Source organism: Balaenoptera borealis (assembly GCF_965194805.1).
Source record: "Balaenoptera borealis genome assembly, chromosome: 3".
NCBI classification, from domain to species: Eukaryota; Metazoa; Chordata; class Mammalia; order Artiodactyla; family Balaenopteridae; genus Balaenoptera; species Balaenoptera borealis.
In genome coordinates, this window is record NC_138866.1 from 61314556 (window position 1) to 61336371 (window position 21816).

General features: G+C 40.6%; 1 protein-coding gene across 7 annotated transcripts in view; it reads left to right on the forward strand.

The window, feature by feature from the left end:
* The window catches only part of SLC25A21 (solute carrier family 25 member 21), a 512281-nt gene that overhangs the window by 301092 nt on the left and 189373 nt on the right, over positions 1–21816 (forward strand). For all 7 annotated transcript variants that reach the window (XM_082384196.1, XM_082384197.1, XM_082384201.1 and 4 more), the window contains one exon: positions 3092–3140. In XM_082384196.1, the coding sequence (XP_082240322.1) occupies positions 3092–3140 (49 nt within the window). The remainder of the gene's footprint in view (positions 1–3091; positions 3141–21816) is intronic.

The window sequence follows — 21816 nt, forward strand, 5'->3', positions numbered from 1 at the left end:
GTAGATAGAGACCTTCCTGAGTGAATTTCATGTATTTAGCGTTATTTACTCAGTGGGCCGATAAAGTTAAATACTCCCTCTTCTCTAAGAACTCATGGTTTGTATTTGACTACATATTTTCGCAAGTGCAGGAGATGCCATTCACGTAGACTACAGTGTCTGGAGATGAATATTGCAATGGCCAGTATGGGGATGGGGGGAGCGGTGTGGAGAGACAGTTATATATTTCTGTATATTACTGGCCATAGTATGGTGTGATAAATGCTATTCTTGATATATGTAATGGAATTGTAATATAATATTGGTAATGTAAAATGTAATATAACTGGTATATGTCATGGAATTGTAGAGAAAGGAAATGTGAATTGACTCAGTGATAAGAAGTCAGAGTAAATTTAGAAGACTCTGTTCTCAAGTAATTTATCTTAGGACAGATTAATGTATAATAGCATTGTGTATAGTTAAAATCAAAATTAAGACCTGAACTGAAGGATCACTTGGCATTGTCCTTTAATAATCTATATTCAAGTCTACCTTTGGGGACCTAGTTTGTCTTCTGCATTCCCCCATTTTATTGCTAAAAAGGTTACTGAAGCCACTGCAGCACTGTTCATGGGTGAAGGCAGAGGTGGACCAGGAAGGAAGGCACAGGAATGACAACAGCATTCTTGGTTTCTGTACTTGAGGATTCTGTTAGGAGTTAGCAGGGGTGGTGTGTCCCATGGTCAGTCCATCAGTGTGGTCCTGTACCTTCCATTGTCTCTTTTCTGTGGCTTAGGTTGTAAAGGGATAGTTTGGAAAAAAAGGGTCTTCTGCTTTACGTTGTAAGCATTCTAAATCTCCAAAATAAAAAAAGAACCATCCCATCCACCATCCATTCTGTGAAGTGTGATGCCTTTAATGTGACTTTCTATTCCCAGCTTTAAGGATACCCTTGAGTCCTCCACCAGTGGTTATTGGCAAAGTAGGTGAAAATTGTAGAAAATGCTTCCTGGTGAAATATATATATTCTCTCTCTCTCTCTCTCTCTCTCTCTCTCTCTCTCTCTATATATATATATATATATATGTATGTATATGTTTAAAAATTTTTTGTAAGGTCTTTACCTTACAGAAATCAGCCTTGTGTCCTAGGATGAATAATCTCAAATATAAAGCACACCCAGGCCACAGCTGAATTAAAATTTTACTGAAAAATTGTAAATATTTGTATTTTCTGTCATTCATTTTATGAGAACCATGGCATAGTTCCTTGAAGACAGTTGACAAATTGACAATAAAAGTAAACTGTTATGCAAGACTAGAATTGGTACAGAACATAAATAGCAACATTTCACACTGTAAATAGCACCACTAAATCACTGGGCCTAAAACTTAGTTTTATGCATATTGCTGTTCTCTGTTCATTGTTTTCCCTTTACATGTAAGGTTGTTCTCAGTGTGTCACTTCTGTGCCCACTTTTGAAATTCTTCATTCTTTCAGGCACCCTTGATACTGCATCAGGCTATGTCCCAGCACTGAGCACAATACCCTGCATGCACACCCCTCTCAAGAATCATTTGTCAGTCTATTAGGTGTTGAATCATTGGTCACTTTCTCACATTTACATAGCTGCTGAACATCTGGGTATGTGATCAACAATATTGCAATTCTGCATTCAAATACTTCCTGTGCTTTATTTCATATCATATTTACCAGTATTTCTCTGTCCTTGCTTGCTTATTTGTGTTATGTTCAAACTAATGAAATAAATGTAGAATAAACTGCTGCCAGTTCAGTTCATCTAGAGAATTAGCTGACATAGTGGCATGTGCAGTAACCCTAATCAGCATCAATTTATTTATTCAACAAATTTTTATTGAGCTGACTGCCAACTGTTGTGCAAAGTGATGGGGATATAAAGGTGAATAAGGCAGGTGGAATCTCTGTCCTTGTGGAGCTTTTAGACAAGAAAACAGGTACAGTGCCGTGTAATAAGACAAGTCCAGGGTACTGTGGGAGCACATCGAAGGGTACCTGTATCAGAATTAGGTTCAGGTACAGGTGGCAGAAAACCCAAATAGCAGTAGTTTAAAGGAAATGAAAATTTTCTTCAACATGAATGTCTGGAGGTAGACCATAACTCCATGATGTCAGGGACTACTTCTGTCTTGTTGATGTGCTACGTGTGACCTCCATGCGCAAAATCACTTCATTGTGCAAAATGGCTTCTCCTGCCCTAGGTCCACATTCCACCAGAAGGAAGTAGGAAAAGGAAAGAGAGGAGCAGCCTCCTTAACTTTAAAAGACTTCCTAGAAATTGCTCAAACCACTTGCACTTACCTCCCATTGGCCGGAACTTGGTCACATGTGACCTAGCAGCAAGGAAGGCTGGGAAATGTAGTATTTATTCTGAGCAACCAGGAAGAAAAGGGGATGAATACTAGGGGACAACTAACAGTCTCTTCCCCAGGATTTCTGGGAAAATAGTTGCCCAAATTGAGATCTGGAGGTAAGCAGGATTCTCAGAAGAAGTGTATGTGTGTGTATCCTCACAGGAGGACAACATTCCAAAGAGAAGGAAAAGCTCAGGGAATTGAACACTGAAACGAAACTGTTCTCCTTGGATGATAGTATTTGTGCTCTTCTTCTAGTTGGGCATTGACTCTTTCAGTCTTAGAGGTGCTTGTGACACCAGTACATCCATGCTGTGATGAGAGAAATGGTGCATCTACCAAAGGGGAGAGGGTTGGAGCATCACTGCTCAGGTGTTTGCATGTTAATAAATGTGATTGGGAGCAGTGGGAGGGTTAATGGACAGATGATTAGATTGTTGGGAGAATATATTAATAGAAGTTAATATCACTCCTCTGTTTAAAATCTCCGTTTGTGCCAGAGCACTTATAAAGAAGTAATCACTCATGTATCTTGCTCCCATAGAAATAAAGTCATGTTATTCATTAGTCTTTTGCTATTAGCCTCTATTACCTGTCATGTCCAAAGTCCCAAGTTTTTAATTTGAAGATTCATACTTGAGAAACCAATAGGGTCAAGGAAATAAGAACCAGTGTTTACATAAGTGTTTATTGGACTTTTCTTTATCATCTTTCAGGTCTTGTAGAAATTTGCCTGATGCACCCTCTCGATGTGGTGAAAACCAGGTAAGGTTCTGCATGAACAAGTTTTATTGACTTTGGCTGATATCCAAATTAAGATCTGTCAGAACACTAAATGCTAGAACTTGTCCTAGGCCGGTAGCTTCTCCCAATAATGGCATTTATATTTACTTCTTAAAGAAAATACTATTTGACAGATAAAATGTAAGCAGTGAAAAGCATTTCTGGATAGAGGTCATCCGAAAGTATATAATATTTTACTGCCTTCACATGACAATCATAAGGTATAATTTGTGACTAAACTGATAAGTGAGGGAAATTTATCAAAATGATGTAAAAACTAAACTCTATCTAGTGAATTATGACAGCAGACTTTCATTTGGCATTGCATATAACATATACGTTATATAGCATATAACAGATTGCTATTTAATAGAGAGCATTTTGGTGTGAAACTCCAAAATTTCAAGTAAACTTCTTAAATGGTGCTTAAAGAATTTATTCCTACAACTGTTTGCCAATACAAAGTGCCATATTTCCTAGAAAATGCCTTTGCTCTTAAATGCCTTAAAATCAGGGCAATGTATTAAACCTGTTTACCAAGAGAAAAAAAAAATCTTGTGAGTTTTAGTATGATCTAGAGCAGTTTTTTAAAAGTTAAATCCATGGCTAAATTACTGAACTCTATTTTTTCATATTAAAAGCTCTGAAAGTATAGTGAAAGTTTCCATTTATTTGCATTGTGTAAAACGCAACAACACCATACCTAGGTTGGAGCTTAACAGCAAAAAGTGCCATGCAACAGTGATGGTCAAACAAACCCTTACTGCCACAATTAGGAAATACTTGATGAGTCAGGCTGGTCATTGAAGGGACATGTTGCTTAATTTACCTACAGAGGCAACAGAATCTTAGTTAGGCTGGTTGCTGAAAGCAAGGGAAGGTGTCTGTGACATGCAAATAATATTACATTTCTGATAGAGATAGAGAAGATAAGAATTTGGCTTCTTTCTTAGTCAGCTTGGGAAGCTATAACAAAATTTCATAGACTGGGTGGCTTAAGCAACAGACATTTATTACAGTTCTGGAGGCTGGGAAGTCCAAGATCAAGGTGCCAGTCAATTCGGTTCTTGTTGAGAGCCCTCTTCCTGACTTGTAGATAGTCACCTTCTTGCTGTATCCTCATGTGGTGATGGAGAGAGGAAGCTCTGATGTCTCTCTTTCTTCTTATAAAGAACACTAATCCCGTCATGGGGCTCTACCCTCATGACCTCATCTAAACCTAATCACCCCACCACCACCAAAGGCCATCATATTGGGGGTTAGGGCTTCAATATATGAATTTGGGGGGCCGCAAACATTCAGTCCATAGCAGCCTCAAGTCGCCAAGCCCAAACAGAGAAAGAAGGAAATCCAAAATTATATTCAAATGTAAGGTGGGTGTACTTCCTGGAGCATCTTTTATATAGAGTTCAGAAACAGAAAGCAAAACTCACTGGCCTTTCCTTCTTAGTTTCCATATTAACCTTCTTTGAAAAGCCAGATTATTGTTAATCTCTCTGAGGAATAAATTGTCTTTTTCATTTAATGGTAGTTTCCTAAATTAGTGCAGTGTTCAAATGAGCAAGGAGAAATAAGAATGATTTAAACAAGACAATATTGACATTACGGTTACTCATTCATTCCCTCAATCCTTCATTCATTCATTTAGCAACATGTATTGAGCATCTAGTGCATGTGGGTTCTAGGTTAGCTCTGCTCTCAGAGAGCTCACAATCTGATGAGTTAATAGGAATCTCATCACAATGAATTTCAAAAACGGTATCATTTCATGGTACTGGATATGAATCGGATATTTCTTGAAATGGATGTGCCAGGTTATTGGGGCTTTATGTCTTCTTTGTTATATAGATATTTTTATGAAAAGGGCATTCATTGATTAGAATTAGTCACACACCCTTTACCTAACTTCGAGGGAGAGGGAAAAGTACAATCCTTCCAGGGACCCTGAAGGAGAAGGGAACTGGATGGTGGATGGTATTTGACTTGCATAACGATAAAAACTGTATTGAATAAAGACTCACAATCATAGAATAAACTGAAAGCCCCAAACTTTTGCAGTTGGCTAAATCAGAAGTAGAATATACAAGATTGGTAGCATTTATCACTGGGCACTAACACACAGGTGGTAGGGAGTGGACAGGACAGACTAAATTATTGCCGAAATCTTCACTATTATAGTACCGGAGATGACCACGTTTCTAAATAAGACAAACTGTAAACCATAAAGGATAATTCATGAAACCATGTAGCATTAGTGATTTTAGCAGGTTACTTTCCTTAATGACATCCAAGGGCATTGGATTCTAAGTTGTAGCAGGCATTGTCAGAGTGGGGCATGGGATACAGCAGGCCAAACCTCACTTGCTTCAGTTTTCTGTGGGCTGTTTTTGCCTCTCCTTGGATATTTTCCTTGAAGAATGGGACAATGAATCAATCTGAGCATGGAAATGGCTTATTTCCCACAACATCTCATGTGCTGGAGTATGGCAAAATCAATAAGTTTAGTCTTTTGGGGTTCTATTTGTGCCTAATCCTTTTCTCTGCAGAAGGAAAGAAAATAGATTCTAAAAGTGTACTTCCAGATTCTTTCTTCACAGGAATTTTTCTTTCATCATTTTTTTTGCACTCTTTAAATTACCGATTCTGTTACACCCGGCTCGAGGGAGAGGGGAGGTGGTGGTGTTACCTAAGCCCAGGCACCAGGACTACCTGATGAAAGCTAGAACCACAGTAGATCTGTCGAGTGGTAGCTGGTCTCAGAGGAACCCCAGCCACTGCCGGATTTCCTGCCTGAGGCAGACAGGGAGAGGGGAAATCCTCTGGTTTCTCTCTTCTCTCTACCCATTAGTCTCTGATCAGTGCTCCTATATGCTGAACCCAAGGAAGACTGGGAGGCCCAGCCTGGCAGAGGGCTGTCCCTCTGCATAACAGAACAGAGCAGGACAAGGGAAGAGTGAGAAATGGTCTGAAGACAAACAAACAGAACTGACACACTGTTATTTTAGTGGGATTTGGAGAAAGAGCTGACATCAACACGCATTTTCTTTTTTTAAATTGAGATATAATTGACATATAACATTATATTAGTTTCAGGTATACAACATAATGATGCAATGTTTGTATATATTGCAAAATGATCACCACAATAAGTCTAGTTAACATTCATCACAGCACATAGCCACGATTTTCTTTTTCTTGTGATGAAAACTTTTAAGATCTACTCTCTTAGCATCTTTCAAATATACAACATAGTATTATTAACCATACATTACATCCCCAGGACTTACTTATTTTATAACTGGAAGTTTGTACCTTTTGACCATCTTCATCCTTTTTCCCCATCCCCATCCCCTGGCAACTACCAATTTGTACTCAGCATCTATGAGTTTGATTTTTTTTTAGATTCCACATATAAGCGAGATCATACGGGTATTTGTCTATCTCTGCCTGATTTATTTAACTTAGCCTAATGCCCTCAAATTCCATCCATGTTGTTGCAAATTTCCTTCTTTTTATGGCTGAATAGCATTCTACTGTATATATATATCACATTTTCTCTATTTATTCATCATCCATTGATGGACACTTAGGTTACAAGCATGCATTTTCAATTCAGCATGTTCAACAGGAACTCACTTTGCATTTTAAAAGATGATTAGAAGTTGTAACTGATAAGAAATAGCTTATTCTCCTCCATGTAAGTGTGGCTCTAGGGATAGACCTAATGTGAGCATAGGCTAACCACATGACAACAACCTTGTTCTAAATGTCCCCACCTGATTTTGCAGAGGAGATTTGGCTAAGATGCCGTAAACATGGTAGTTAGGTAGAATCAAGGTCTCCTTTGAGATTCTCCCCAGAGACATGCATATACACTGTTTTATAGTTCTGTTTATACACCAAGAACTTTGTGTACAGTTACGGTTGGACCCCCAGTTAAGAACCCATACCTACAAATGACAAAAGACTATTCACTTGTATAACTACGAAGACCAAAGGCAGTTTAGTTTCTCACTTTATATCCTCCAGAGATTCATATTAAATAATCAGTAATATCTCATACATCTCTCATATTGTCTCTCTGTCTCTGTCCCTGTCTCTCTGTCTCTCCCCCTTTCCCTTCAGCTTTCCTTTCCCTACATGGGCTTCATTTTTGGCGTGGCTTCTCTCACTTGGCAGCAGGTGGCCTTAGCAGCTTCAAGCTTACATGGTCCTTGGTGTTTGTTTGTATTCTCTCTGAGACAGGATTACCTAGTATTTAAGAACCCTGGCTCTAGAGTTAGGCTGCCTGGGTTCAAATTCTGCTTCTTTATCATCCGTGTAACATCAGTTACAGGGAAGTTACTTAACTTCCCTGTGCCTCAGTTTTTCTCATCTTCAAATAGGAATAATGTGGTACCTACATTATTGTAGGAAATAAATGACTATACATATATATATATATATATATATATATATATATAGTTTTATATATATATAGTTATATATATAGTTATATATATATATACACACACACATACATACCTATATATGTACATATATTTATATGAAAGCATGGTGTTTAATACTGTGTCAGCAAAGGAAATGGGAACTACAAAGACAAATGGAGTTTATAAGGTAGTCAGGGAAACATGAGGGAGAATACAAAGTGTGAGAGAGGGGAAGTGTTTAATATGGAGTCAGAAGGTTTCAACTTTCCAAGCCGGAAACCTTGTGTTATGTGAGCACTGCATTTAAATCCTTCCTCAGAAGGGTGTTTGCAACTAGAGAGTCCTTCTGGCTCTGAGGGCAGGAGAGCATCAGTTTCATCTGTGTGTTCCTGTTGACATCATTCCACACATCATTTTAGGGCTGTGTGCTGACGTTTTTAGGTAACCCCCGTGGCAAGCACAGTGCCTGGCCTCCAGGAGGTGCCCAGTGAATGCTGTTGAACAAATGAATAAATGAGTATTGGGAAACAATCAGAAATAATAGCCCTATGAGTTCTATGGCCAAATTGGAATGTCTAGAAAATGAGTAATATGCAGCTGTGTTGTCTTCATTGAAAAACTTAAGATTTCATGAAAGAGATGGGAAGTGAGAATCTGTTGAAATAAAAAGGGTGAAATGACTTGATAGGATGGTGGGCAAAAACATTTCAAGCTTTTGGTGGAGTTTTGGAGACTGGACTGGGGAAGAGTGAGATGAGAGGGTTTCCAGTAGGCGCGTCAAGATGAAAGTTGGGTGGAATGAACCTGCACACGGCATCGAAGGTACCGAGGGAGCACGAGTGACAAGCTTTGAGATGAAAAGCAAAATGCTGGACTTCATCTAGGACAGCACTGGCTAATTGAAATACAATGCATGACACATACATAAATTTAGGTTTTCTAATAGCCACAATTTTTAAAGTAAAAAGAAACTTTTTATACAATTACTTTTAACAATATATCTCATTTGACTGTATCTTATTTGAGCTCATTTATCTAAAGCATTGTCATAGCAACATGTTAATCAATATAAAAATTATTGAGATATTTTGCATTCTTCTTTTTCATACTCAGTCCTTGAAATCTGGTGCCTATTTTACACTTAGAGCACATCTACATATTGATAGTCACATTTCAAACGCTCAATAGCCACATGTGGTTAGTGGTTATGGGATTAGACAACACAAGCCTAGAGTGCAATGGGGAAAGGACTTCTTTAAGGGGAAAGAGAGGTGGTCCAGTGGTTCCTTAGTAAGAAAAATACTCTTGCTTAAAATGGGTTGACAGTTGCAAATAAGCAAGGTCCTAGGTGGGAGGGAATTCTACTACATATGCATTTGATGGTCTGTACTGGTGTGTAGAGAGTGGTATTCAAAACCCCACAGATTTATCAAAGTCACAGTCCAAGGGGGTTTTAGCTTACATCCCCTTCACACTTTTATTCTCAGGAAGGGAAATGGCTCATTGTGCTTCAGGAAGACGGAATTACTGAGGTGTTCATTCTCTTTGGCCCAGAGTCATTTTTCATCATTTTTGTTTTGTTTCATTTTTGAATGGGGCATAAATCAGGTGCAAATGAACTAAATTACCCATCCTGTAAAGACTGATCTTTTAAAAGCCTGTCCTGTCAAAGAGCTGTGAGGCATGTCTTTTTGGTGGATGCTGGGGAAGGCGGGGAGAGGTGGGGGTGAGGAGCGTCCTCACAGCTCCTTACAGATGCACAGTTATAGGCTGCTGGTGAGTGGACAGGCCAATACATACCTTGGCTTTCATCCTTCCTCACATTAGGACTTAACTTGCCCTGAGAAGTCTTATCATACTTCTCTCCAAACATGTTAATCACTGTGCGAATTCTAAAGACTCACATGGTTTGAAAATTTGGCATCCACGTGTCATTATATAAGTGCTTACGGGGCTTTTACTGAAGCTGTTGAGATTGATTTACACACTGTCTCTCGGTGGCTCCCAAACCCCAGACCTGCTGAATCTGAAACTCTGGGGGTGGGGCCTATGGATATTTACGTGTAACAACCTCCTGGGTGAATCTTAAGGCTGACTGGTCACTGGGTCAGCCTTTGGGAACCATGGCTGAATACCCCATAGGCAGTTCTGTAAAAAGTCTTCATGTAAAGAATTCTTTTTGTGTGTGTGTTAAACATCTCATTAACCTGTGGTTCTCATTGGGTTTTTTTTCTGTAAACCACTTTGTTAGCAGTGACGGGAAGTGGTAGGGCAGAGGTTTCCCTGCGGAGCTCATTCTGTGGTTTGTGAGAGTGATATGGGAATATATTATCTACAGCCAGAGAAAACACATTCTGTCATACTGAGTGAGGTCACAGGGGCAAAAAATCAGTGCCAGGCGATGGGAGAGGAGTGAGCGTTGGTTGTTACAGAGGGAACGTAAATGGCTCTGATGGGTAAAAATGATTTAAAGGCATAAGCCCACCACAGACTTTATTAAAAAGAGAAATCTGAGGACGGGTTATGGTGAGAGGCTGCTTTGTGGGGAGCCCAGCAGAGAGCGAGGAGCTGGGGCTGGGGAACATCCACACCTCCCTTTACAGGGGGAGGGGAGCACAGCAGTGAACTTGAAAATGAACACTTAATTTAGAGGTTGGAGAGGGGACATGGAGCAGCCATTGGGGCCAACAGAACAGCAGGGTGGAAACAAGGAACGAAACTTTTTTTTTTTCCCCAGTAGATCCTTTAAAAAGAAAAGAAAAGGAAAAAAATCCTTTTATAATGGGGAGAGAACAGTGGAAAAAGTTCAGGATGGAGTATAAAGTCAAGGCAGTAGAGTCTATAGGATTTAAAAAATTACAGAGCAGCTGAGAGGGTTATTTCCATATGTTAACGATTTGTCCATGGTATAAAACATTGAGATCACATTCAGGGTTAGACCATGGTTATGCCTGATTTCTCACCATGCATAGAAATCCAGGGCTTAGACCACTGTCATGGCTTGTTTCTAACCATGGAGAGAATGTGACTGAAGTAAAGCAAGCAAGGAGTAGAACCACATTTTTATAAACTATATTTTTGTTGCGTCTTTGTCATTTAGCTAAATCAATCAGTGGCAACTCATAATAGTATAAAATGGTTACAGAATCCCAAAAAACATTGGTGTAACTTCAACTTTGCTTTTGAAGTTGCATGATCATATCCGGGTTTCTCTGGGATTTGTTTTATTTAATTGAAATGTCTTTCTGTACTTACTGAGCCAAAGCAAGGAAGTCCTGGGTGGTGGGCACACTGCAGCTCTGCATTGATTGAGTATGTCATTCTTTCCATGTAGTCATCATTAAAGATTTTATTTATTAACATAATCAAATAAAAATGGCACACAGGATGGATAGTATATTTGGAAGAGGTAGAGGTGACAATTTTTAATAGTTTTTTTTTTTTTTTAATTTATCCACTTATCCATTTATGGCTGTGTTGAGTCTTCGTTTCTGTGCGAGGACTTTCTCTAGTTGTGGCGAGCGGGGGCCACTCCTCATGGCGGTGCGCGGGCCTGTCACTATCGCGGCCTCTCTTGTTGCGGAGCACAGGCCCCAGATGCGCAGGATCAGTAATTGTGGCTCACGGGCCCAGTTGCTCTGCGGCATGTGGGATCTTCCCAGACCAGGGCTCGAACCCTTGTCCCCTGCATTGGCAGGCAGATTCTCAACCACTGCGCCACCAGAGAAGCCCCAGAGGTGACAATTAACTATGCTCTCCTTGGCATATTGTAGGGCTGCAGTGAATATGTGTTAAGTGAATAAATGTGTGCTTTAAAATGCCATTTGCTCCCACCTAAGTTCTTTATTACAAATTAAATTCGTCATTGCCAATGAGTTCATGCAAACTTTAAAAGGTCCCACATTTGTATAGTGATTTAATTAAAAAGACTAATATAATCTAAGCTTGACCCTAAAACAAGAGAAAATAATCCTGTTTTGTGCACTGTTAAGAATGCTGCATGACATTCTAGATACCTGTGACTTTCTGTGGAAAGACAGAAGGTTTGGGGATGAGAGACCATAACCCCATGAAGAGATTTCATTAATATTACTCCTGGGATTCTTACTTTGACAATGTTCTGCCTCTTTGGGAAACAAGGGTTGTATCTACACTGTGGAAAACTCAGAGGGGCCCACAGTAGACAGCCCACTGAACATAAACCCAGGCCATTGGCGGGGCTGGTTGCAAAAGCTTCCTGATCCATAGGAAACACTCCATGTACATGGGCCTTTGCTGCTACCGAACAGTTTTAATCATTTCTCCAGTGGCCCAATAATAATGAGGAGGAGATAGAAAGAGAGGACATCTAAGGACCTGTTGCTCTGAGGCACTGGAGAAAAAATTGGTCCCAAAGATCTTATGCAGAATAATCTTGCTACCATAGGCTAAAATTATTTTTCAAATTTCTTAATAAGGAAAAAAAACTTTTCTTTTAAAAAAAATCCAGGGGCTTCCCTGGTGGCGCAGTGGTTGAGAGTCTGCCTGCCAATGCAGGGGACACGGGTTCGAGCCCTGGTCTGGGAGGATCCCACATGCCGCGGAGCAACTGGGCCCATGAGCCACAACTACTGAGCCTGCGCGTCTGGAGCCTGTGCTCCACAACAAGAGAGGCTGCGACAGTGAGGGGCCCACGCACCGCGATGAAGAGTGGCCCCCGCTCGCCACAACTAGAGAAAGCCCTCGCACAGAAACGAAGACCCAACACACCCAAAAATAATAAATAAATAAATTTATTTAAAAAAAAAAATCCAGCCAGTTCTCCCTACATAAAATAACATAGTTCTATTAGGTTAAATCAACTGTAATTCACTTTATAATCTTCAAATATTTCTAATCTTTCTTTCTTTGTCTTTCTTTGTCTTTCTTTCTTTCTTTCTCTTTCTTTCTTCCTTCCTTCCTTCCTCTCTTTCTTTCTTCCTTTCTTTTCTTTTCTCTTTTTTGTAAATGGAATTCTTTTTAAAATTACTTCCTAGAGGAGCATACTATTTTTATGACTCACATTGTGGAACCTTTGTAAAATGTTTCCTCTCTCCTTAATTTGTGTTTTTGTCTAAATTTTTAAATTTGGTGTTTGTTTAAAGTACAGTAGCTATTGCTCCTCAACTAATGAAATGGGCTTAGAAGATTCTCCCTTAGCTAATAAGTAAGGCGTGTTCTATTTTGACACTTCTGTCTTCCTTCTGCTTAACTGCAAAGGCTTTTCCTTCTATGAGGAGCCCAGCCTGGAGGATGAGGAGAAGCACCTGTCCACTCTTCATGCCTGCCAATGGGCTTCTCCAGACATCCTTTTTTTTTTTTAAGCTGAAAGGTAAATAATTCTTAAATGGCTTTCTTATCTTTGTCATGGGAAAGTGAATTACTTCTAAAGTGAGTGTCAGCATGAAGACTACTTCCTCTGTTCCCCCCGCCCCACCCCACCCCCGTCCCCATCCAGGATTTTATCCCAATTGCTTTAAAAATTTCAGCAAATTCATTTAGCGAATGCCCATCACAGGTTCCCTATAACGAGATATTTTGCCTTAACCATGGCTTAGATTCCAATTTTGGATTATTAGAATATGCCTATAAAATATAGGAATAAAATAAACTGATTTGGGATTATTTTGAATTAAAAAACAAATGGGAAATTTTTAAGTGTTTTTTAATGCAGTCATAAACTTTTCTCAGATAATCATCTATTTTAAGTACAGGTTTTGGGGGAAAGAGAGAATCTGAAACTAATAACCATGTCTATTTTGAGATAAGCTCTAGCTCTAAATTCAAGAAGTAAAGTAAAAGTTCAAAATGTTTGCTGTTTATTTGGCTATAGTGCTTATTTTATTTTAAATGATTTCTAGTTAAACTCTAAGCAGTGTCACCAGTGAAAATAAAATTGTCTTATCAGAGGTGTTTGTTCCTCATCTGCATTTATAAAGAGCCTGTCTCAAAGAGCTGGAGTATTCCTTAAAAGTCATGTGCCATGCAGGAAACGCTTTAGGTTACTTACTTGGGTGCTTCCTGTATCACCAGAGAACCAAAAGTGTTGAGAAAGGAGCTGCTTGAGAAGAGAAAGCACAACTGTGAGCTGACCCTTGGAACCTCGGGCCCTGCCCATGGGATAGCTGCTTTTGAGTTGAGCATATAGTGGGAATGATGCCGAATGAAATCGGAATTGCTGGGATTGTAGCACAGCTGAAAACTATGGTTATCATGGGCATGCTAGAAGATTGTTTTTCCTTTTTGTGAAGCAAGAATAAAAATCATAAATTTCTTTAGACAAACATAAATCCAAGGCTGATAATGTAATACCATAACTGTGAACCTTGACCAAAATTGATAAAAGTTGTTTGAACATTCCTGGAAAATCGATTAATTCTCAAAATATTCTTGTTGAGATGGCTTAAATTGCCTGTATTGCTTTTGCTTTGCAGTCAGGGCACAGCTGAGATTTAGTTTTGACATAATGAAGAAGTTTGCAAGATGATAAATAGAGCTGTATATTCTCTGGATGCAACTCTACGTGCTCTGGGCCAAATTCCTACAGAATAAAATTTTCCCATTTGGGGCTTATTGAATAATATTTTCTCCAGTGAAACTTTTGCAAGTACTGAATAGGTTACATACTTTCATAGCAAAAACAATCCAAAATTAAACTGACTATCCTCAATTTTTGGTAATCAAACTCTATCTGGGATATGCATTTCTCTTTTTTATGAAGAAACACAACATATGGCAAATGTCTATCAGATCTAATTCAGTACTGTTAAATTCTCAAGAAAAAAAAGCCTTTAGAATTTAAATTATCTCTGTATTTGTGTCCTTTTAAATTCTGAAAAGTAACCAGTAACCAGCATACTTTAAAAAAAATTTTTTTTCAGATGTTCTGAAGTGGGAACTGGTTAGAATTCTGACCCATTTTCCTTCCAAAAGAACAGGTTAGCAGAAATGATCCCTTTGTAGACAGGCTTTAAGTGTCAAGCGAGAATGTGATTAACACATTAACTCCGAGAGGCATCTAATCAAGCAGGAAGATGAATGCAGGAGCCCAGCATTCTGGTTCAATGCTGTCGGCTCCAGCGATGGGAGTCAATGGAACGCTCGGGGACTTGATTCTTCACCTGGAAATGAAGGCTAGTCTCCTAAATGATCTCAGAGTCTTCTTCCAGTTTGATATTCTATGTTTCCAAAGCCACGTTTTCATTGCTCAAAAATAACGTGATCTTAGTACATGTCCAGCAGTGGGATTTCTCTGTTGAACATACCAAGCTTTCTCCTGTCTCAGAACCTGTGTGCTTGGTATCCCTTCTTCTGGAAGGACTGGCTCCTTCTCAACCTTCAGACCTCGGCTCACTTGTCATCTCCTCTGAGAGTCTTCCCTGGCCGCCTCATCCAAAGTGGCCTCTTGTGCTTCTCTCTTTCTCATTACCCTGTTGATCCTTTTGCTCTAGTCTTCTGATCTCGTCACGTTGATTTCTTTGTGTACTCATTAACTGTTTGTCCACCTCCCCTGGAATGTAGGCTGGGACCTTCTTTCTCTTGTTCACTGATGTATGTATGCAGTGTCTAGAAGAGTGTTGGCACAAAGTAGGTGCTCGATAAGTACTTATTGAATGAAGGTAGTTTAAAAATTGATGCATGTATATTTTAAAATTATATATTTGGAAAAATAAAACAAACAAAAACACTAAGGTTGTCTTTTGCTCCAGTCATGAGCCAAGCTTCACACAAGGGCAATTCACATACTTTATGCAATTCACATATTTCTTTTGGCCACGTAACCTGGGCATTTTATACAGCACATGTTGTATTTTCTTCAGTGCTCAACTTGTGGTTTATAGCTTTATACCACAGAGAATTAGAAATGATATTCATATATTCACTCTGTGTCAGTGAATTTTCCAGGACCTCTGCACCCGACACTCCTTTACTACTCCTGACACTGTGAAATTTTCATCTAGACGCAGGATAGTTGTGTTTCTCTCAGTCCTGTCCATTCTTCTCTGCCAAGGTTCAAGGCTCTTTTTTCCGGTGCAGTGCAGGGACGACCCCTACCCACTACCGTGGAAAGAGAAGGACTCACTCTCGTGGGTGATGCGAGGACTAGTGGGCTTCCTGAGGCCAGCCTGGACACTCCTTAAGGAAGTGTTTTTAGTGCACACAGTTATTTTTACTTGCACAACTTATCAGGCTAGTTTTTTTGTTTGCTTGTTTCTAATGAATAATGCCAGATGGAGTAGGGAGAGACTATTGCACTGCTCAGTGGATTGGCCTTGCCTCTTATTGAATTAAAAAGTATAGAAATCTCTTTTTGATCAGGATTTGCTAGGGATCTTAAGCTTTTTCTTTTTCAAAGCAACCAGGATTAATAGAGTAGTAGTGTCAAGCAGGGCTCTAGCTCCATTTCAAAACAAAAATAATGCATGACTTCCAAAAGTAATATTTTCTAGGCTCTTCTCCTGGAATCTGAGAGAGGCAGAGGCGGGGGAGGGGGTGTGGAGGGAGAGGGAGAGGGAGAGATTTATTAAGAAAATGTTAATCGTTGCTTATGAAGTAATAATCTTGGAATAATTTTTGGCTTTTTGCTATGCTTGGTCCTAAAGAATCTCAAATTAGCATTTCTGTTTCCTTGTTACATACTGAAAACTTAAGTAGATTATTTATTTGGTTTCCTTTTAGTACAAAAACAGAGAAACTTTTAGGTTAAATAGGAAAAAAAGAAAAAGAAATGACCTCGAAATTTATCCTCAGGTTGAAGAATTGGAAAAGAACTATTGCTTTACATTTTGATTTCCCGGAGTGTGAGAAAACTGTCCCTGTCCAGATGCTTGCCAAGTTCTCAGAGAACACTTAAGAGTGTTTTTGGGGAGCACAGGGAGATAGTCAGGGTCTTGTATGCGGGTGTTCCAGGTTTCAAACTGTAACAAGGGAACAGGAGAAAAGAGGGAAGCATTCCCAAATCAAACATAACTCTCAGGAAATGAGCCAGAACACCTGTGAGAGGTCGGGGGTCAGAAAAGACAAACTCAGGGTTCGCTATTTTGATCACATTACACAAAAGAAAATGGTCATAGATAGTGGACAGAAGAAAATCTGGAATTTTATGGAGAAGTTAGGAACTAAGGACTCTGCTGTTCTAAAACTCCTTTCTCCCACGACTCTATGATGTTTCAAAAAATATTTTCAGAATTGACACTGAAACTTTCTGGTGGTCTCTTGTTGCTTAAGCATCAGGTTGAGGAATTATTTATCTCTTTCTCGTAATTCCCAGAGGTTCACTTCTGGGAACCTTCTGAGGCGGATTCTTTGGCCAGTGCTTACAAGGCTCTTGGCGGGGCGGGGTTCCAACAATCAGAGACGGAGAGACATCACAGCCCTGAATCATGGGCAATTCACTTCTATGGAGAGAAAAGAAGTTTGCAAACGTTACTTCATGGGACCTCCTAGGGAAAAAGAGGGTGTTTTTTCCATCTCATTTCCCAGCTCCAAAATCTGCTTGATTTTTGCCAGGTGTCAAATTATAACCCTCCTTGTCAACCACAAATGACTAATGATTAGCCTAATGACTATGCAAAGTTTGAAACTCACATTTACATTGTAACTTACTGGCTACATTGTGTTTTCATAAATAGTGAAAACAAATTTTTTTGTCCCCAAAAGCCAATAAAAACAAAGTTTTAGAATCTAGTTGCAATATTCATTTGCAGTTGTTGACCCTGCAGGTGCTCAATGAGAAACAAAATGGGAGCTGCAGCGGCCCATCTTCAGGCCTGCAGCCGGCCAGCTCAGCAAGCGATGCCATTGCCCTTCTCCTGGGGAGAGTTAAGAGATGTCAGCACCGCTGGGCACAATATTTGACCCTTAAACTCCTTCATATACAAGCAGCTGTTTTCCTCTTTTCACCATTCCCTGAAGGAAGCAGGAGGGCTGAAATAACTGATACTCTTTTTTTTTTTTTAATCCCCCTTGCATAACGTAAATTTAAAACTTTAATTGAACGATGACCAATTTGCTCGCTGGCCGTTTACTGGTAGGCTGTCATGCTCAAAAAAAGCCTTTGCATAATTTTCTTTTCTTTACGTTGTGTGTAAAAGGAGCAAGGTCTCAGCAAGTTTCCTCCATATTTACTCCTGGCCCCCAGTGTGTGCCTTGAGAGCTCATAAAAACAAATCTGCCTCTCAGCCGGCAAGTCGGTAATGGGATCTGGAGCCTCTCTCCGCAAGGTCACCTGTTTAAATAGACTCCCAGAGAGCTGCCTGAAAGGTGTTTCCATCCTCGGGCCTCTCGCTGCCTCGCTAGCTGTCTTTTAGGAAGTGAGCCTTCCAGTGTGGGTCCTGCCTCCCGAGGAGTCTTCGTACTGCCCGTCTGCACTGCAGTTGATGATAAGAGATCTGGAGACCCAACCCAGGCAGACTCAGACCCCAGGTCTAAGATAAAGCACACTTTAGACTCTAAATACAAAGAATTACCTTTAAAATTAAAATAGAACTGTATCCCATTTGCTGCTGGAGTGCATTATAGAGTCGTCACACAGTAGTAAACGTGAAAAGACCCCGTGGCAATGTGAGGGCTGTAAAAATCATTGTGAAAAAAGAAGCCAAGAGTTGTTCACAGGAATTTAATGGCTGTTTGCACCAGGGGCAAGCTTCCTTGGACCGCACAGCAGACAAGCCTCCCCCAGATTACATGAAAAAACAAGCCAAGTATTTGTGATGCTCGTTCTGATTCCACATTTTTTGTGTGGGACATGCTTCCAGTGTCCAGCTTTCAGTCTCCACAGATCTGTCTCCTTCCTGCCCCTCTGTCCCACAATTAAGCGCAATTCCTGCCTTGTTAAGGTTCTAGCCAAATTCACTCAGTAAGTGGCCCTGTGTGCCCTCCTCTAATGTACCAGCCGTGCGCCAAGGTGTGGGGAACCCAGGGCTTCTTCCACATATGGATCACCCCCTGTGTCTGGCACAGCCCTAGCCAGCTCCAGATCTCTCCAAAATGGTGCTAGTGGCCCCCTTTCCACTGGCTTCTCCTGACTTAAGAAGGGAGGGAGTCTTGGCGTCAGCAATTCAGTGAGGTTGTCCCCCCAGCACCCACTACTGGAACTGCCAGTCTCCAGAATCCCCCCCTCTCTTTTTACAAGCCATGTCTGAGCAGCCAGGACTCAAGGCTGAGATCCAGATCAGGACTGGCCTGACGGCTTTGGAATCAAAGAATGAAGTCAGGGTAGAAACAATATACAGAAGGACAAGCTCAAGAGAGGGAGAGCAAACAAAGCCGGCAGTTCCTGGTTAGGGTCATAAAGCTCCTACTTCCTTTACAGACCAACAATAAACAGAGTCAGTCACCAATCAGTAAACATTCCTCACACACGAGTGGGGATTTGTGTTCAAAGACACCAGATTGGACGCCGACTTCCCCACCTTGCTTTTCCCTTCCCCCAACGTAATAGGGATCCTAAAGAAACTTCTTTCTTTGTAAGGTTAACCTGGGTTTCTCAGTCTCAGCTCTTCTGACACTGTGGGCTGGTTAATTCTTTGTAGTAGGGGGCTGTGCCCTGGGCATTAGTAGAATGTTTTAGTACCATCCACAGCCTCTACTCACTAGATGCAGGAAGCACCTTCCTCCCAGTCTGACAACCAAAAATGTCTTCAGACGTTGCCAAATACCGCTTGGGGGACAAAAATCACCCTCTACCCCCTTTCAGAGCCATTGGGTTAAACAAAGGATCGAGTCCATTGGTCTCATGCGTGATAGACTTAAATATCGATATGTGACAAATGTGACAAATACCAGTGAGGCATCAGAACACGTACGATGTTATAACCCAGAACATGCAGTACTGCACTTCGGGAGTTGCTCGGCAGGCGGGAAGAGCAGTGATTCTCAAACTTCAGTATGTGTCAGAGTCACCTGGAGGGCTGGTTAAAACACAGACGCCTTAACCCCACCCCAGTGTTACTGATTCAGCCGGTCTGGGTGGGAGCCAGTAATTTGCCTTCCTGACAAGGATGCTGATGTTGGTGCTCCTGAAAACCACAGGGCTGGACCTTTCTGGATTGGCACTTGACCTATCAACGGTGAGGTAGCTACAGATGAGGAAGCTACATTGTTTGCAGCCTTCTCTGTGTCTGTATCTTCCTCTTCGTCGCCCACCGTCCGGTATCACATGACTTCTTTCTCCCAGGGTCTACTTGATGGTGCCTCCCCCTTTGACCGTTTTTCCTTGGAAGATGCCCCCAATTTTTCCCAACTACTTGGCTAGCTAGAACTTTCAGTTTGGCTGTTCCTCAGGTCTACTTCCTGCTCTTGAATTAACCCATACTTAACATGTCAGGAAGTACTGATGGACACTTCTGGGTGCTTGTTAATCCTCCTCAGATTTCACAAAACAAACTACCAAGCCGTGGCATACCAAGAAGGTGGCTTGCCCAGCAGGGAAGAACGTATTTTATCACTGACATTGTTCATAATTGCCAGGGCATGGTGATAATAAAAAGCAAGCCAAAATTTATTATTTTTTCAAAATTCTGTACAGACAGTGCACCTCCTTATCGTCTGCACCTCAGGCAGACTGCTGTCATCACTTGCCCTTGGTAGTTTCCAAGGACAGCAAAATACCTCCCCAGCCTCATGCCCTAGAAAAGTATAAAAGACACCAATTACTCTTCCTGCACTACAGGTTTCTGTACGTTATAGGTTTCTTAGCAGGTGCTTTACTGAACTCTGTGACCATTCATCGTTCCCCTTTGTTGATGAGATCAAATCCAGACTCCGTAGCATGACATATGAGGCCTTTTGTGGAAGACCCCAACTTACCTTTTTCAGAATCCACTGTATTCACTGACTCTGATCCATATACCTACCATCTGCACCAGACTATCATTTATTATTCCCCAGACATGGCCTGTAACTACACATAATAGTGATGATAGTAATAAAAATAATTAGCAACTACCTTATTGAACATTTCCTATGTGCTATGTACCGTCCTTTACCACGTTGTCTATTTTAATCCTTCCAACAATCCTGTGAATTATTATACCCATTTTACCGATAGGAACCTGGAACTTAGGTCAAGAAATGAGTAAAGAAGGGAGCCAGGATTTGAACCCAGGCAATCTGACTCTATACATTGGACCTTTCTGGATTGGTACTTTACCTACCAATGGTGAGGTAGCTACAGATGAGGACAGTATATTGTCTTAAGCCTTCTTTCTCTCATCTTTAATTTTCTGTGTTAATCATCTTTAATTTTCTGTGTTAAGCACAGTATGCACTATTTATATTTGCAATGATTACTCTCACCCAGCTTCTCCTTGGGCAAATTCTGTCATCTTTCAAAACTCAACTCAAATATAACTACTTCCATGAATCCTCTTCTACATCTCCAAATGGAATGAACCATTCCTTTCTCTGACACTGAATAAAGCTCTGTACGTGTGTATGTGTATGTATGAGGGCACATGTGCCATGTGCATGTGTGTCTATATATAATATGCATGTTTCATATCATAGCATTAATAGATTTTTGTAGTCCCCTCTGTTAAAATATGAGATCATGTCACATTTATATTTGTACTTTTAGCATCTAACATTGTGCGTGGTACCATATAGATATGATATATGTGCTAACTGAGGGAGTGAGTGAGTAAGTAAAGGAATGATACATCCCAACTTTAAATACTGCTTTCAATGTACACCGTCCACATCAATCTACCCGTTGTCAAACATGAGTTGAAGCGAAGACTGAAACATATACTTCTCGTTTCTATAGTTTAAAAGATTTCACCCTACGCAGTCTTGTATAAGAGAGGGAAAAAATAAGACAGTATATGAACTGTGCTCTCTAATCCAAGTGGAACAAAAGCACCGGATGCATAATGCAGCAGTGTTTGTTGGAGGGTCTCAGAGGACACCTGAGACCTCTGAAAAATAGGGTGTTGGCTGATGGAAGTCCCAGGGATCAGACCATTAAAAAGCTGTGGCATTTGTCACTGGTCCAGCAGAACCAGGAGTAGCCAAGCTGAAGCAACTGCAGCCGTCAAAGCACGTCTCCCCGTTATAACCAGTTATTTATTGGAGTAAGTGCTAGTTTGCATGTCCACATGGGCAGAGGAAGGGCTTCGGAGGAGTGAGATAGCAGGCAGGCCCTGCCTAGGAACTGGGTGCTGATGACTTGGGCTGCGAGCAGGAGTCTTGGGAGGTGAGGAATTAAG